Source organism: Anser cygnoides, chromosome 1 (assembly GCF_040182565.1).
Source record: "Anser cygnoides isolate HZ-2024a breed goose chromosome 1, Taihu_goose_T2T_genome, whole genome shotgun sequence".
NCBI lineage: Eukaryota > Metazoa > Chordata > Aves > Anseriformes > Anatidae > Anser > Anser cygnoides.
The window spans coordinates 116,756,445-116,775,093 of record NC_089873.1 but is presented as its reverse complement, the minus strand read 5'-3'; the positions used below and the strand labels follow the sequence as shown (position 1 = coordinate 116,775,093).

The 18,649-nt window shown below is 37.9% G+C and overlaps 1 protein-coding gene across 3 annotated transcripts in view; it reads left to right on the top strand.

The window, feature by feature from the left end:
• DSCAM (DS cell adhesion molecule) overlaps window positions 1-18,649 on the top strand; it is a 475,409-nt gene that overhangs the window by 67,557 nt on the left and 389,203 nt on the right. For all 3 annotated transcript variants that reach the window (XR_007165989.2, XR_007165990.2, XM_048071347.2), the window contains exons 2-3: window positions 5,491-5,808; window positions 10,975-11,121. Coding sequence is in view for 1 of the 3 variants with exons in the window: in XM_048071347.2 (XP_047927304.1) it covers window positions 5,491-5,808; window positions 10,975-11,121 (465 nt within the window). In the remaining 2 variants the exon portion in view is untranslated. The remainder of the gene's footprint in view (window positions 1-5,490; window positions 5,809-10,974; window positions 11,122-18,649) is intronic.

The following is an 18,649-nucleotide window of genomic DNA, read 5'->3' as shown; positions in this document are numbered from 1 at the left end:
AAGTGCATGATTTACCCCACTAAAGTGGGGTCTGGAGTGTTTTTAGACTGTGTTTGTCATTCTATGTTAGCTGTGAAGGAGGCTCAGGACAGCTACTCTCCTAACCTAGGTATGATGCCTGAGGTATCTCAGGAAATGGTATACTCCAGAAGGCACACTGGCTGCTGATAGATTTTATTTTTTATTTTTTCCTTAAACTTTGATCGAAGATTGATGTGTTGTTGAGACTACCTGTGTTCCTGGTCACCTGTCCAGTCAACTCATCCTGTTTTGTACCTGCCATATATGTGTGTGACAGTATGCCAGCAGCAGAATTCCCAGCTGTCAATTTTTACCGGAGTATGTTGTCCCATGATGGTACAAAGTAGTTCCAGGCACCCACTATTCCATCTGCAAACTACAAGTGTCTGTGCTGTAAAGAAACTTACTAAAAAAGGGATGTTCTAATTTCCAACAGAGGTGAAGTTTAGACTTTATTCTGTACTGTCCATTTTTATGTTTATACTTTTATTATATTTTGTGGGTTTGCCTCCAAATTTCCTGCATTTACTTTGCTGGTATTTAGCAGTGAGAAATTCTTAAATTCTAAGGCGAGACTTTCTATGACCTACTAGATCTAAAGAAAATACTTCATTGTTTCCCAATCCATCAGTCCCATCACTGAGGAGAAAAGGAAAGGAAATATTAATGTCCAGGGCTGTGGCAAACTTGATGCTCTGTTGTAAGACTGGTAAGGCTGTTGCCTTAAACCTGCTGTAGTGCAGAAGAGCGGTCATCTGCTTAATTATATAATTTATCTTTTCTACTTTGATTTTTATTTTTTTTAAATAATCTCAGTGCTCTCTTTGCTTCAGCCTTTCACTTTGATTCATATCTTTTATCTATATTTCATGTTGAATTTGATTAATCAAAAAGATAAGGAGAGATAATTTTTCCTTTGTTTTTCAGTTGCTATTCATTCAGAACCAAACTTTCCCCTTGAATAAGCATTGTGGGAATAGTATTCAGTTTATGAATAGGACAGGAAAAATAATATAAGTATCAAATAATTGTTAAGAGATATTTTCCTAATATTTTTGAATATGTTGAGTTGTCTGTCACCCAAAGGTACCTCAGTTCTTTCATGTAAAGATAACTGGGGCTTTAAGAGGTTAATATAGCATATAGAAAGAAGGGTGTTGGAGAATTTGAACAAATAGCTAGCTGTAAAAATCAAAAATGTTATCTGAACTTACTAAAACTGGAGAAAGAAAACTAGAGAAAAAGAATATGATGAAAAGGAAATATACAACACTAAGCTGCTCTAGTATGTTCTGGCACCCAGTCGTATATATATAATTTCTTTATTCTACATCCAAACTCTGAGAACGTTTTCACTTTTGGAGTCAATATAGTAAGGATTCTTCAATGTAATATAGTATGGAGAGGACATAAAGAATGGTGAAGGAAGGGAAGACATGATCTCCCTTGGACTGACAGTTTCACAGTTTGCTTTTGCATGTCATCTTTCATCTGTGTTGCAGCTGGTGCAGATCCCTCCAGGATGTGAGATCCTACGCAGACCAAGCCCAAGCCTGACTCAGTGTGGTAGTTTATGCAGTGTCTTCTCTCTGGTGTCTTGGTGACACTTCTTTCAATCCACTAAAAAGAATTATGAAGAAACATTTTCAGCCTATTTTGTCTTGTGCAACATATAATGAAGCCCAGGCAAATGACACCCTTGTAGGCAGAAATACCAGAGGTGTTATTTGCTAGGCTCTTATGTAAGACCTTTGCGTTGACAGCATATGTATATGTAGGATCGCAGTGTCCTGGAGACCTAAGGAAGGAATGACATTACCAGATAAGAGTAAGGTTAACCTCTGCACAAACTAAAAAAGCTAGTCCAGTCTCTATGTCTGTCCAGTCTGGTTATGTCTACCCAGACTAACTGGCTGCACAACACTCAGTCATATTTTCTGTTGCTGAGTGTGATCGACTTGCAGCCCCACCGACCAGCTTGTCTTGAAATAAGCCAGCTTACTTGACAGGAGACTTCTCAAGTGCTAAAAGAGAATTTGTATCCTGTTGACATGTTCAGCACTTTGCTAAGCAGAACATGGCAGCGCTGTCTCTCCTGAAAAGGAAGAGAAATTTCCTTGGCTATTATACTTTGTCAGTTCTCTTTATCACTTCAGGTAGTTGAGTCTAAGAAATTTTGACTGAACTTGCAAAAAATACATCTTTCCTTCCTATTCTTGTTGTATGAATAAGATTATGGTATCTATTTAGCCTAAGATTCAAGAAATGTCTCCTGTCCTGTGTCTATCGATCTGATAAAATCTTTGTGCTCCTCTAACCACATGGATAAGGAGAAAGACCTTCACTTCATTGCCCTGAAAATAATGTATACAGGTGTAGGTTGTGTTTGTCATTTCGGGGTTGGGGTATCCAATGAGTTCTGAGATGCAAGCTTCCTCCTGTTTCCCTCAAGTTTTATTGGTTTCAGTAATATATATATATATATATATTTATTTATTTTTTCCCCAGAGGAATCTTTGACTTTCTTTCCCTTGGACTGCTAACTGATACTGATGTCATATGTTCCAAAGTGCTGATGTTTCTTTGTCCACGCCAAGTGTAATCAGATGCCACTGCTGCTCATTTGAAGTCCAGCTTAGAGGTGTCATGGGGTCCGTTCCTGCAGAGCTAGCTTTTGGGGAAGGCCTATGCCTGTTTGCTTGGGCACTTGTCATTTTAGCCATTGTTCTGGAGATAAAACACTTTAAAAACCTTGTTTTCATATTTAGGTAGTATGAGTCTAATATTTTTTTCCTCCTTCTGTTCTTACCTTTGTTTTGGTTCATCACTATTTCTGTTCACTCTTTTATAGCTCTAACTTTAATCAAATTTCCCTACCTCTCTCCCTTGTAACTTTTAGTCTGAGTTTGCTGCTGTTTACTGTAAAATACAGTGTTTAACTGGATTGCATTTTACCATTAAGTAACATATAATTCGTATAATTACATATCGTCTTTGACTTGTCTCGGTTTCAATTAGGTTTTGATGTATCACTTGTTCTGTTATTTAGCTAATCTCTTTCTTCCTATGGAAAATTGCAGATAAATATCTTTTTAATAAAAGACTCTGAAATCCCATTTTTGTTGTTGATTGTATCCAAGTAGCTTATGCATGGTTTTCCACTACAAAATGCATCTGGATTGTCAGCATTGTGTATGTGTGTGTATATTACAGCACCATAGTTATTTTCCTTGTATCTTTGTGTGTTTGTCTGCCATTAAAATGAATGTGTACCAGATGCTTCTTTAAAATGAAACGCTATTATGCTGGTTGATGGATGGAAAGTTTGTCAAAAGTAGTGAAAGCTTCTACAGGGGATACAAAGCAGCCGGAAAAATTCATTGTTATGTGCTGCTAGTATGAATCCCTAGTTTGGCTGTGCTGCATTTTGATTAGAAAGTTAGATTCTGTAAAAGTGTCAAACATAGTTCCTGATATTCTCAATTTTTATGGCATTTGCAATTTGGTATTCACCTCTTTTCTTCGCCAGCAAGTCCGCTGTTTTATCTGAATGTTTGTTGAGAAGCAGTTTAACATAAAATTTGGCCAATGTGAACTGTATTTATTACCTCTATGTGAACACCTTCTTGGCCAATGAAAATTAAAATGCCCTATTGATTATTTCCCTTGTATTTGTAGAGAATAGCTTGTAGAGCAGATGAACAATGCCAGATTTTATTTTTTTAGTTCTCTATTATGTTACCAACAATACCGTTCTCTGCTTCAAAGTACAACTATAATTAGAAATGTATTATGTAAAAGTGGCACCATCTTATTCAGCTGTGCTTCCTCTTGTGCTTAGTCTTATTATGTGTCTTTTTGCTTTCCTGAAACACAAGTTTCTGCTAGAGCTGAGCCAACTTCTTGCAAAGGACTTATTCTGAACTAGCACCTATCTCATCTGTATGCAGGGACTTGTTGGCTCCAGTGCTTGAAATTTGTTCTTTCTAAATCTCCAAGTGCCTTTCATCTTGTTATGTGATGTCGTTTTATTTGGCTGTCTTCTGCATGTGAGATATCTTTCCCTATTGCTTTAGGAGAGTCTCTCCTACTTCTCTCTCTTTAGGGACTCCCAGAGCCAATCCCAGCATCTTTTGAGATGGACTCTGCTGACAGTCAATACCAAGATGACATTTAGAAAAGAATCTCTTCCCACCTTATGTCTCCTTCCCTCAAACTGCCTGGAGAGAGAAAGAGAAAATAGTCCATTTTTTGTTCCAAGCTATTACAAAACTAAGTAGCAGAGGTAGACAAAGTGCTTCATGGCTTCATGTTGGGATTGCTAGTTATTTCTGGAGAACAATAGCACCCATCTTGTGTAAATGAAGGTTAGCCCTGAAATCAGTCTTGTTGATGCTTACTTGGGCCTGACGACTTATAATCACATTTTCAAAAACTTACTTCTCACTTGACCTGCACGGGAAAATCATGTCAAAATCTTCTGTATTCAAGACATTGTGAAATATGCATATTTTTTTTTGAGCAAAATTGGTAGATTTTTGTGGTGAGCTGTATATACAAATGTACTATAGGGTGGTATTATTGGTAACATCTCTTTTTACTGAAAAATAATCTTGTCTTATGCTATTTGCTCTCAAGCAGAAGAGCAGTAGAAAGGTATTTCAGATGAAATGTCAGGGCACCTTCAAGCTGTTTTAAGCTTTCAGACCATCTGGGTAATAGTTGAATATCCTATGGATGAAGTGTTCAAAAGAAAGAGGGTTAATCCTGTGTTCTGACCAATACTGACGCGTTTCAGTGTGACAGAAACTGCTGTTCATGATTGGGAGGGGGACTACAGTCACACAGATGGCAGAACCACCATTACAATAAGCGTGCTTTGTACTTAAGTTTTTAAGTCTTTGTTAGAAAGACCTGGGCAATTATGTAATGTATCTATTAAGTTGTATCTGTATTAAATATAGGTATATATTGCTATTTAGGATTTACAGGGATTTTTCATTGTTTGCTTAGTCCTCCATGATTTACTTCATAAATCATTTTGCCATGGAAGGACTGTAAAAATAAATTTGTAAGTGCTAACAGAAGCAGCCCATGCTTCAGGCAGGAATTTGATATTAGAAATTTCATGGAAACAGACAACTACTAGATTTTTACTGGTGTTACAAAAAATGCTGCATCAGCAAATGCAAAAACGATCAGATTTATTTCAGTTCACAGTACAAAGTAGGAATTTTCCCATTTCATTTTTGTATCCAAACCACTTATTGGGTTTAATTCAGTGATATTTTCTCCTAAAATGAGAAAGGTTTTATTACCATTGCATTAGGATCCAAATATTTTGTTTAACTTCCCTAACATCATAAAAGTTTACATTTGATGTTGTGACAAATAACAGTGAAGTTGTTTTGTGTAATTGAAATTTATTAGATTTTCAAGGTCTTTTTTTTTTCCCCTTTTGTCTTGCAGTTTTCAGTGAAGATCTACACGCCAGTCTATATTTTGTCAATGCATCTCTGCAAGAGGTAGTGTTTGCTAGCACCACAGGGACATTGGTACCCTGTCCAGCAGCAGGGATCCCCCCTGTGACGCTCAGATGGTATCTAGCAACGGGCGAGGAGATCTACGATGTCCCAGGGATCCGCCACGTCCACCCCAATGGCACTCTCCAAATTTTCCCCTTCCCTCCTTCAAGCTTTAATAACTTAATCCATGATAACACTTACTATTGCACAGCTGAAAATCCTTCAGGGAAAATCAGAAGTCAGGATGTTCACATTAAGGCCGGTAAGTACAGTCTTTTATGTGGCTCAAATGGGATCAAGGTGGGAGGAAATTTGGGTGTTTCAGGCAATGAGTAGCCAGTAGTCGTGCATCAAAGGAGATGGGCTAAAATGGTAACCTTTGAAAGTCTCAGAATGTTAAGTGAGATAGTATATTCTTCTGTCTTCAAGATTTGATTTTATTTTGATGGTGAAAAGTTAGTTTTCCAAAGATAATAATCAGTTGAGCTTCTGGACAAGTAAACAGAAAAATGAACCAATAATGAAGTAATTATTCAGACCATGCTTACTCATTAAAAAGCTGTGAGAGAGAAGGACTTGGTCTTTGGATTTTGTATAACAGTTGGAAAAAAAAGTGAAATGCTTGCCTAATCACATCCCTTCTTAGTGTGTGCAGACTGGGTCAACCAGTAGAGAATTAAAGAGGGATCAAAATCAAGCTTTTTGTTACAATGCATAATCATATGATTGCATACTTTTTGAAGGTTTTGTCTGCCCACTTCAGCTAATTAAAATATTCGAAGAAACAAAGAAAAGCTAGTCTGGAAGCTGACCTTTGCCTAATGCAAATCCTCATAGCCTTTTTTTTTTTTTTTGGTGGAGCTGTGATAGTCTTTTCTTAGAAGAGAAGTATCTTTTATTTGGAGATATGCCTTCACAGGATTTTTGTAGGGAAAACTGCGAAGAGTTACCAAGTAGACTTTCACTTCTTGTCTGTAAGTAAGAGAATTTATTCTGCTCTTCTTAAAAATAAGCTAACATTCACAGATTAGTAGTTTATAGTCAATTAGAAGGTGAGCTTGTTTCTGTTTTTTGTACTTTTGTATTTTGTTTAATGAATTTTTGGACATGACATCTGTCAGACTTATATTTAGAAAGAACATAATATTGGCTGTCCTTTGTGGATTTGTTAATACATTCCAGTTTTGTATTTTTGGGGCATCGTTTCCAATTTTTCTATTTTTCAGATAAACAAGTGAGATGTTATAAAGAATGCTAAAACTCACAACTTTGTTAGCTAAGGCTCTGAACTAATACTCATTTAGCTATAAAAGCATAGGATTTAGATAACAGGATGTGGCTGTGTCCATTGCTCAGCATTGACCCATTTATCCATGGAACTCCAAAAGAAGTCTCCCTATCCTGCTTTAGAGGAAAAACCTCTCAAATGGAAGTAGGGCATGAAAAAAGGCTTTGAAATATGTACAATAAACTAACAACTGTTTTAGCCAAGTCAGAAATGCCTTTTTTTAACACCCTTTCCTCTCCTTTTTAGCCTCTTACACTTGGTCCATTATTTATACAGATAATATGAGGCTTGGGTAATGAGTTATACAAGTCTTCTTCCTTCTTATGGACCGCTGTTGTTGTGCCTGACAGGAGACAATATCTATTAGTGAGTCTTGTAGACTTGCGTAATCTCCAGAGAAAGGAATATACAGTTTTTGAGAAAGTCTCCTATGCGTAACGGTAAATGTATTTTATGTTCAGATGGTAAACCCTGTGGAGCTCAAAGATGGAATGATAAACTTCATTTGGTTTTGTGTTACTTTCAGTCACATTTCTGTTCAAGTGGTAGTAGAGATAAGCGTTCAAACTTGCTGATGATTATATTAGTGTTTTTTGCATATGATGCACCCCACTCCCTCCCCTCCCCCCAAACCAAACAAAACAGAAAATAAACAAACAAACACTCCAAAGAGGTAAACCCATAGCTAAAAAAAACAAACTCAGCTCTCCTCCAGACCAGTCTGACAAGGGAATAAAGGCGTTTACCTCCATTTTACCTTCAAGCTTTTCTGTGCAATAATGGCAGGGACCTATTTATTTATTTATTTATTTTAGCAAAGACTGAAGTTCTCATATACATTCATGTCTCTGGGAATTGGGATTTTCAAAACAATCAGCAAAACATCCATGGGAGCTTGCAAACTGTGGTCTGGAAATAACTGAGGAGCCTCTGAAATCCCAATAATGTAAACTTCTCAAACAAAGAAGTGAATAATAAACCTCTTTCCAGCTTTTGTGCCCTACAGGTGGTTTCTGTGTTTGCTTACTAAAATGATCAACTGGGCAGTCAGCTTTAAAATAATATGGAAGATTTTCAAAATGGCCAGCAGTTTTGGAAAAAAACCACACCTTTAGCAGTGTGTTAGGATATTGCTGTTAAAAACAAACAAACAAACAAACAACAAAAAACACAACAAACTTGTCTGTAAATGATGGAGCATGAGCATTAGTCAAAAGTCAGCCTCATAAATATGACCTATGTTCTCTGGAACATTCCCTCCAGTGTAGAAAAAGATTAGGGGGACTGCTTCATCACAGGGCAACCACAGTTGTAAATTCATTGCATTAAAGGTACTTACAATATTATCAGTTCAGCAAATGTGTGTTTATCAAAGGTGTGTTTATAATAGGGTTAAAAAAAATTATCTTTTTGATTAAAAAGAAATTGTTGACTTTTTTTTTTAATGAGTAGTCTATCTTATCACAGAAGATGGATTTATTTTGACTTTTTTAAAAACAATATTTAATTTATCATTAAATTTATTTACTTTTGGCTACGGTTCCTAACTGCTATATTGCTACAGTCTTGTTTAGGGTTGAGATAGGGATGGCGAATTCTGGTCTTCCTTTTCACAGTGGTGGCACTGAACCTGAAAACTTGCTACTGTTTGCATTTGTGAAAAATACAGTTACACTTCAGTACGCTTTTTTTTGTTTGTTTGTTTGGTTTTTTTTTTTCTTTAAAGACACTGAGTAGAAGTGACCTTTAAAAATTCCAGTGCTTCTGGTGTATAGAAATACATGCACAAAAAGTGCAAAGCACTTACTGGCTCTTCAGTCTAGAATGTAATGGGTAGAGCTCAGTGTATGTTTGTGGGCACGGTATACGGGCAAGAAGTACCACTGTTCAGCATTGCTGACTTGGTTGCATTGCTGCACTGGGATTGTTCTTGGAAATAATTCTTACCTTCAGACACATACATGCCTCAGACACGTCATTTTACAATACGTTTACCCCTATTTTCACTGAAACTCTCACTTCACCACTACCTCAAGATACATATTTATGTTGGCTGCAGTGATTTCTTTTCTTGCACCTTCACCTTATGATACTGTGGAGATGCTACATTACTGCTTGTCCTTCTTGTCTTACCCACTCACTGCTACTTGCAGTATATAACACCTGTTTCTTCTCTGCTCTATCTTCTTCTCTGCTGTTACTTGAAGGATTTTCACCCTTCCTTCTTTGTTGCATTGTTTCAGTGTCAGTTTTCCTACTTTCCATTCTTCTACTCAGTGAAATTTCATCTCATTCCAGCAATACTAGTTTGGTGCTAAGAATTTGTCCTGTTCTTTTTTCTCTTTGGCTAATTATTTAGTTCTTCCATTTGGTAGTCACATCCTGGATCTCAGTGCTCTTAACTTTCTTATTTAAAACAACTCCCAAACACAATTTCTGTTTTCTTATCACTGACTTATTTCCTTCAGTGCTGGTCAATTGAATGCATTTCTTTGGTCAATTGAATGCATTTCTTACCTTACCTGCTATCATTTCTCTGTGTCTCTGAAACACTTTGCTTTTTCTCTGGCTGTCACTTTGTGGTAGTTTTACTCACGTGGGAAGCTGAGCTCCACCACAACCGCTCTCTCACTCCCCTTCCTCAAAGGGAAAGGGGGAGAAAATATGATGCAAAGGGTTCAATGTTTGAGATACGGACAGGGAGATCACTCAACAATTATTGTGACGGGCAAAACAGACTCAGCATAGGGAGATATAGTATGATTTATTGCCTATTACTAACAAGCTAGAGAAGTGAGAAACAAAGGAAAGTAACCAAAAACACCTTCACCCCATCCACCCTCTTCCACCTTCTCCCCCTGAGTGACACAGGGGAATAGGGCCTGCAATCAGTTTTATAGCACTTCGTCTCCACTTCTCCTTCTCAGCCACTCTTTTCCCCTGCTCCAATGTGGAGTCCCTCCCACAGGATGCCGTCCTTCCCAAACTGATCCTGCATGGGCTTCCCACAGGCAGCAGCTCTTCAAGCACTGCTCCCACACGGCTCCGTGCCACGGGGTCCATCCATCCCCCAGGAGCAAACTGCTCCAGCACGGGTCCCCCACGGGCGGCAGCTCCCCCCAGACCCCCTGCTCCTGCGTGGGCTCCTCTCCACGGGCTGCAGCTCTGGCCCGGGGCCTGCTCCTGCGGGGGCTCTCCATGGGCCGCAGCCTCCTCCAGGCCACATCCACCTGCTCCACGTGGGCTCCTCCACGGGCTGCAGCGTGGAGATCTGCTCCGTGTGGGACCCATGGGCTGCAGGGGGACAGCCTGCTCCACCAGGGGCCTCTCCACAGGCTGCAGGGGAACTGCTGCTCCAGCACCTGAAGCACTTCCGCACTTGCTGTCAGTGACCTTGGGGTCTGCATGGCTGCTTCTCACTCCTCTCTCCCAGCTGCTGTTGTGCCACAGTTTTTTTTTTTTTTTTTAACACCCCCCCCCCCCCCCCCCCCCCCCCAAATATGCTCTCACAAAGGCGCAAACAACATCGCTTATTTGCTCGGCTCTGGCCAGCAGCAAGCCCCTTACCTGACATGGGGCAGCTTCTGGGTTCTTCTCACAGAGGCCACCACCCCTGCAGCCCACTGCTACCAAAACCTTGCCACATAAACCCACTACACGCTAGCATTGATTTTCTCCTTCAGTTCTTCAAAATCCTCAACAACACCGTCCTTCTCTTCTACACTTTGGCTGCCTTATTCACCCACAGTAGTTGCATGTAATTTATACCTTTTGATAGAGCAGAAAACAATTTGTGATGGAAAAGGTGGCATGAGAAACGAGACAAGCAGCTGAAGACTTAACACAATTTGCCCATATAAATACACAGTTCTTGGAAAATTCTTTCTCCTTGCTCCCAGAATTAGGTAGGGAAGGAACACAGAAACATGGTGAAGTGCAAATTTTGAGTAAATGCAAAGATCTGGCTTTTTTTTTTTTTAATTAATTTGCAGTCAGCCTCGCAATATAACTATAATTTAATCAGATAAAAAAAAAATCACCTGAATAACCTTCCTGGAAGAACTTTGTGATCCTAACCTAAGAATTAGGAAGGATGTGTGATTATGATTTCTTTAACGAAACATGTACTTCTGTTTTCAGTTTTACGGGAACCCTATACAGTCCGTGTGGAGGACCAGAAAGCCATGAGAGGCAATGTAGCAGTGTTCAAGTGCATTATCCCCTCCTCTGTGGAGGCATACATCACTGTTGTCTCATGGGAGAAAGACACAGTCTCGCTTGTCTCAGGTAGGCTTTTATGGCTTTCTTTGCCACTTGGCAATGGCAGCTGTGGTTGCTGTTTTTTTTTTTTTTTCTCTCTTCCAAAAATGCCTAATGTTTGCTTTGAATCAATTATAGCTGAATGGTGTGTCATCTTTGCAGTAACATATTTCACATTAGTGTTGCTGCATCCTTATGATTGTGTGTGACATGAAGGTTTTAGACAGCCCTACTTGTTCTAGCATGCTTGAGGGGGAACTAACATGTTTTTTGTTTTTATGCCAGACATAAAATCAGCTTCCTGGTACTGTAGCAATAGGTTTATGTTTTAACTTTGATAAGGAACCCCCACTACATGCCAAATAAATTTTATTGTCATAAAACATGTTTAGTTGTAAATGTTTTTCAGTAGTAATGTTGATTAAAGAAATTCTGAGTCTAAAGTTTGTTTATGTTTAAATGTGGTATGTAATCGGTATTCATACTTTCATGACATTTTTATCTCAAGTATCTTCATAGGTAACACTGGGGTCTTAGGCACATTGCAAACTGGGCTGTAAGCCAAACACATTGAAGTGAAACAATCTATTCTAAAAGTTATATGTATTAATCTATTTACTGCCAATTTGAGGTATTGCTTAGGAAGTACAGGGATTTCAAGCAGGGAATATCCAGCATTTTAAAGCATAAACATTTAAAGAAATTAATAAAAGACTGTATATATACATTAAAAATATTTTTAGTATGTTACATATCTAAATTATATATTACACATGGTGCTTCTGTTGGTATACATACAAATGATTTACATGTGCAGGAATTTGAAATATATTGTTCCAGGGTAGTGGAGAACAGGAAAAATAGTTTAAGTTAAATGTTGCTACAGAGGATGTTTAAGAGTGTGTTTGTGTTTATGATCCTACAATGTGGGGAAATGTTTTTTCACTTCTCAGCAAATTAATAATATTTCCTTTCTGGCAAAAGTGACATTGATGGAAATATTTATGTTTTTATATGACTCATGTTCTAGTATTTATTTCTCTTGGTAGTTTATTGATTTCTTACATAAGCATTTTTTGGTTGTTTTTTAATATTCCAAATAGCTCTCTAAAGATTTGGTAGCTATGTAAGTGCAAGATAATTCATGATCAGTTGTCCTATATTACTGCCATGTTGTTTAAGCTTGGTAAATCTACATTGTTACGTTCCTTTTTGGTCTGGCATGTTATTTTCATCACTGGGCAACAGACATGAACGTGTCTCCACAAACAGGTTTTTAATATCTGGACTGTAGGACTCACCAGTGGAACAACTCAACCAATATAATAAGGTTGTAGTGAATATAGTAATGAGCTGTCTATTATTCTGCTTATAAAAATACAGAACTGTGATTAAGGTTATCTAATCCAACAGTGGATGGATGTGTCTCCTTTGCTTTATCTTAAAATAGGCTGATAGATGGTTCATACACATCTGTCCGTAAGAGAATTGATTGACAGAAAGAATATGAATACCTACATAGTTAACTACTTTAAGATTTTTTTTAATGTCTATTCATTTTATATTACAAGAAAACATGAATATTTTCTCTTCAGGAATAAGGAGTAGGGCACACAGGTCTCTGTAACCACTACTTTAGGGAAGAAAGTGTGACATTTCTGCAGACCATCATGACTGCTTTGTTAAGATAATTTCATTCTGGTTAGTCTATCTTGATTTTATCCTTCAGACTTCTGGGGGATAAAAGTGCATTAGAACGTTTAACTACATAGACTGACATTTCTGATTCTGGTTGACTAGGCTACAATCATTAAAAATCTATTACAATTTTCAACACTTAAAAACAGTTTCTAATTATCTCACCATCCCTTACTTTGACAGTTAGAAATCTAAATAAGGATAAAATAAAATTCATTAAAACCAATGATATTAAAAATATCTGTTTAACATATTGGATCACATCACATAAAAGATTTAGTTTTAGAGATGAAATCCCAGGTTAGATTACAGGTTGATGCTATCTGTTGTGCAAGGGCAAAAGTGAGACAGGAAAACATTGCTCCAGTTTAACCAAAATGACTGTAAGATTTGTTTGTTTACCACTTACACTCTTTAAATGCAGCTTAATAGTGACAGCATTTAAAAACCAGAGCCCAAGTGTTTTATTAAAAAATAAAAATAAAATTGCCTTGAGTTTTACTCGTAATCAATTTTGCAATAATCTGGCCATGAACTCAAATGGTAGATATTGATCAAGCATGTCTTCTCAGAATGTCAGTGCTGATGAATAAGATGCAAGATGTAACACAGCTATTGAGCCATTTTCATATGCATGCTTATACAATCATTATCAGCATGTTTTTTGTTTGTTTTTTATTTATTTCCCAGTGGGGAAGCTCCTTATCTGAGTGGTTTAACAGAGAAACTTTTCTTCTGAAAGGTCTTAGTCCCAATGCAATACTTCCAAGTATAATTTAGAGAAAATATTTCATATACCTGAATATTTGTAGCCCCATTCTGACTGCTAGGGTAGAAAAATTTGTGGGAAAGATACTTTTGAAACAGAATCTTTTCTTTCAGCTGTTATTTACTGTTTTAGATATCATTCGTCTTTCTATGCAAATTGAACATTTTAAAGAAAAAAAAAAGGAAAGTTTTTACTTCTCTACTGTTAAAAAGATCTACCTTTTGCAAAGAGCATTTTTAGATGCATATCCTTTGATTAAGAGTCCTTTTTTTTTTCCCCCTCCCTGTTGCAGAACTGGACATATGGGTATATCTGCTTTTGTTCTGTAATTCTTAGTTATCAGAAGAGAGCACAGTGAAGTCCACAGTAATCAAAGTATGTAATAAATATCTGGGCAAAAACATCTTCTGTTTCCTGGTTGCAATTGTATGTCATGCCTTCAGGTTACTGTAAAGTAATTGGGGGTTGAAACTTACTAAGACATATTGCTACAGCATTTCCAAGGAGTGACCAGATAGGTCAGGCTCCTTGTTCAATAAAAGGTGCCTACTTCTGAAGCTAGTAATATTGAATTCCATGAATTTTCCACACAAAAGAACAGCTGTGGACTAAAAAGTTTTGCATCTGCCAGAGAAACAGCCAGATAGTTGAGGTTTTGATCCTTCCTTTTGTCTTGCAATATGACAGTCAATCTGAGGCTAAAAAACATTTTCAGATGAATCTATTCTGGGAAAAAAATGCAAAACCTCAACTCCCAACAATACACAGAAATATTTTCATACTAGAAAGATCCATTTTGAATAGTATTTGTTAGATGAAATATTCAGCCATCTCTGCTAGACACAGCTGTATTGCACGCTCTCACGATAGACACAGATAAGAACAGCAACAGACCTTTGCAGTTATAAGTCCACTACAAATGCATGAAATATATCTAATTTGCCCATCTGCGTCTCCTAGAAAAAGGAATCAGACTTTCCAGTGGTGCGTGTCATGCCTAGCAATCTCTAAAATGCTGGCAAAATAGAAGGACCAACAGCAATTTTGAGAAGTCTTTGTGGATGTGCAAAGTGCATGTTGTCACTGTACAAAGCTCTGCAGCTGTATCTTCAGAATATTTTTTCAAGAAGATGCTTCTTGTCTGAAGAGTTGTATATTGTCAGTTGACTTGAAACTGAGTCTGAAATTCATATGAATTATAAATAGTGTAATGATGTGCAGTTTTCTGCCTTGTATTTGCATCAGTCACCAGCTCTTATGCATTTTCATTAGATGATACTAAACATAAAAGCTTAAATAATCCTCTAACATTGTATGACTGATAGCTGCATACAGCTTGCTTAAAGGTCAAGTTTCCTTTCCTTCTCATTGCTCTCCTTTACAAACTATTCCCACAGAAAGAGACTTCTGGAATCAGCTTTGTGTTGACCTTGTAACCATTGAAAACAGCATAGGCCCTGCAGGACCAAAGGATGCAATGAAGTACGTTTTTGCAGGCTACAGCTGTAAAAACGAGGAATGATAGTGTAGAAATGTGTCATGGGTGCAGACTGTGCTCCTGCTGCTGTTGAGCAACTGCGAGGCAGGTGGGAGACTAGTGCTTGGCTTGTATTTGTTCTTCACACACAAAGTAGTGAAGCTGGACTAGAGGGGAAGGCAAAGACATAATAACTGCTGATTCTACTCTGTGTGGGTGAAAGCAAAGAGCAGAGTCCGTTCATGTGTTAATTAGCCCCAGAGAGAGCAAAGGATGGGTGTGGTTGTAGGGGAAAGAAGACAGGGATTATTAAAAATAAAGGTCAGTAGAAAGGATCAGCAAAGAGACAGAAAAGAGGAGAATGAAGAACAGATGGAAACAAAGAGAAAGGCTGAAGATTAAATTTTGGTCTCTGACTACATACTGTATTTTCTTTATGGATGCCTCCTATCCTGGTGCTGATAACTATGAGGCATTTTCCAAGTATCTGAATACCTTAGTGCCATGAGCAGGATCATGAATAGGTTCATGCCCTGACCTTTCTGAATTCCTATTTTCCTGTCTAATGACATACCTTGCGAGAATCTGTCCGATATAGATAGAATGCGACTGCTTTAAAAAGGCAGAAAAGAAGAGAGACAGATAATAACAACTGTGCACAATGGCATATTTAAATTTGTCCAGAAAGAATAGCAGCTCGAATGAAAGGTGTGTAAGCATGAATGGAACACAGCTCCCTGAAGGGCTTTGACTGACATGCAGATGACAGCCGATGAGCCTTTCAGACAGCACACTTTACTTGGGCCAGAAATTAGACACAGTGGACCACAGTTTGAGAAGTGTCACTGATGTACAATGACCTACATTTGATGTAATGAATTACATTATTTATTTACACACCATTCCTCAAGTCTTGTCTTTAAAAGGCTCAGAGGCTGTTGGATCTCTTTCCGCACAGAGGGCTTTTCCGAACTGCTGCGGTTGACAGCAAGCAGTGTATGTTTGCCAGTAGTTATCACGTGGCGGCATCTGAAATGCAGCACTGCAGTTTTGTTTATGCTGGGGTTTGGAAATTACAACACTGATTCTGTTTACATAGAGTGATCACTTTTTTTTTTTTTTTTTTCAGCCATGAGGTTTGTACATAGAGGGGAAAAAAAAATCTCTTTATAGAGAGTGGTCCTGTGTGCAGAGACCCGTGCTCAGAATTAGATTATTGCTGATGATCACACTGGTTAAGTCCAGCCATTTGATTGAGGCTGTGCCTAGTAGAGATGAGATGTGATCTTTCTTGTTTTGGTTTGATGTCAGGGCTTAAACATGGTTGCCAAACAACAAGCATTCAGCAGACACTCAATGTATGCCACTGACTGCTTTTAGATGCAAGCTTTTTTCTCGGTCCAGGTGCAGTTGGATGAAGTGTGATTTTTTACACTTTGGCAATGTATATAAAACAAAAAAGTTCTGAGCGTAAACTACCTTCTATCAGAAAGATGGCAATGGGATTTAAACCTGCTATTCAAAATTGTGATAGGGCAGAAAATTAAGCAGTCAGACTCCTACACCTACTGAACATCCTTGACTCCCTGGAAAGATAATGTGTGTAGTTTTCAGCAATGCTCAGGTCAGACAGTAGTTTTGCTCTTGCAGTAATGTGTTTTTTAAGCTTCTTGAAGAAGTGTAAAGTGCACATACCCATCCCTAAAGACAATATGCAGCTTCCTCACTTTCTCTTTCAACAAAGCTGATTTCCTATGGGACCTTGGAAAAAGTCATTTGCTACATTATTTAAGAAATGTCTCGTTACCTTCATTTTTCCTAAGAGTACCATTCTTTTAAGATTAGACTATTTCAGAATCCTAGAAAGTGGAGACAGTAAAAACTTAGCACTTCCTGGTTGTGCAAACATTTTAATGCTTTGCTTTGACTCACTGTATACCAGGGTTGTAAGGCAATGTGCCTCAGCTCTTCATTGGAGGACCTTTCTTCTAGCTACTCTGCAGCATATGGTCCATTGCTTCCTGAGATATTACGCTGGAGTATTTTGATCAGACTAGTCATTCTAAAATTAGGTCAGAGGGATAAATAGGATTGGATGCAAGGGGTTCCATGGCTTTGTGGGAGGTAGATGTTCAGAGTGGCTTGGAGGGATGAAGACGGACAGCATCTGACTCACATGTCATAGACTAGTATTTTGATAGCACAGAAGAAGGTAGGTGATAAGACTGTAGGCAAAGGAGTGTGCATTTTACTGGCACAGGGAAGCATACATGTGAAATTGAATTGTTAATGTCAGAGACACTGTTGTCCTCAGAGAAGGAACTTGCGGATCTTCTTTGGCATGACTGGATGTCGTGGCTGCTCTGAGGGTATAGAACATCAGTGGCTATTTGTGAGAGACTGAGGAGAAAACAGTACCTCAATGTGGTATCTTATTGCCTAAATTGCTGAAAGCTGAAATTTGTTTTGTCTCACTCCAGCCAACCTATTTAATACTAGTAGGTTTTGCAATTAGTAACAGTATTACTGGCATTTCAGTAACAAAGCGTGTCTAGGGGGACAAGTATGTTGTAATCTTTTTTTTGTCTGTTTTGGATGGCCCTCTACTTCCATCAGTTGGAGGTATCCTGTCCTTCTATTCACTTTAAAAACAAATAAAAAAATAAAATACATCCAACACCCCCTCAATCCTCTTTCTCTATTTTTTCTCAACCGTCTATTTTTTTTTTCTCTGCTTACTCAGTTATGAAGCATGAAATCTTGATTGGATTCAGGCCCCCTTCAGAATTACATCTTGTGCTCTTGTGAATTAATTGAAAAGAGAGGGTGAGAGGGGAGGTTTTAACTCTGCTTTCTTTGTTAGGGCTTCAAATATTTGGATATGGTTTCTTGATATACATTTCTATCTCTCTCTCCATCCATATCCATGAGTGTGTCTATGTGTATACACCCACATATATAGATACCTATCATGGATCTCTACAGGCCTAAGAGTCTGTTGGACCATGCAAAACATTATTACATGTAATGCCCTAACTGTTCTGTTTTACCGCCTTGTTATTGATGTTGCCAGTCATGAAGAGGTTTCTTTCAGCACGGTTGAATTCAGTGGCACAGTTAGTCTCTCACTGGAACTATCTGTTGTATGATCTTACCTCCAAATGTACTTAAAGTTTCATTCATTTTAATGGGGTGAATCCCATTTTATCATCTGGCCAGACTTTTCTAGCCTCAGTTCCTGAAATATTAATTCTCTTTGGGGTTTCTAAAACCTTTAAATAAATATGGGCTGCACTTTAATTAATGTGGTGTTTACCAAATCTTTATTAAAGGTGAAATCGGAGCAGACTGACTGCTAACCTTCATAGGGGTTCACTCAACAATTTTCTGTTTTGCCTTTATTCTTTGTTTACAACTCTTAAGGCAGGTTTTGGTTTACACAATTTTCCTGAATATTTGAAGCAATATACGTATCAACTTGGTCTGATATGCAGGATTTTTTTTGTGTGATATTTAGACAGCAAGACCTAGTGCTATCAAACTTCACAGCAATGGGCAAGGAACAGTAATATATGTGGGTGATATATATGCTTATATATATGCTTTTTTAT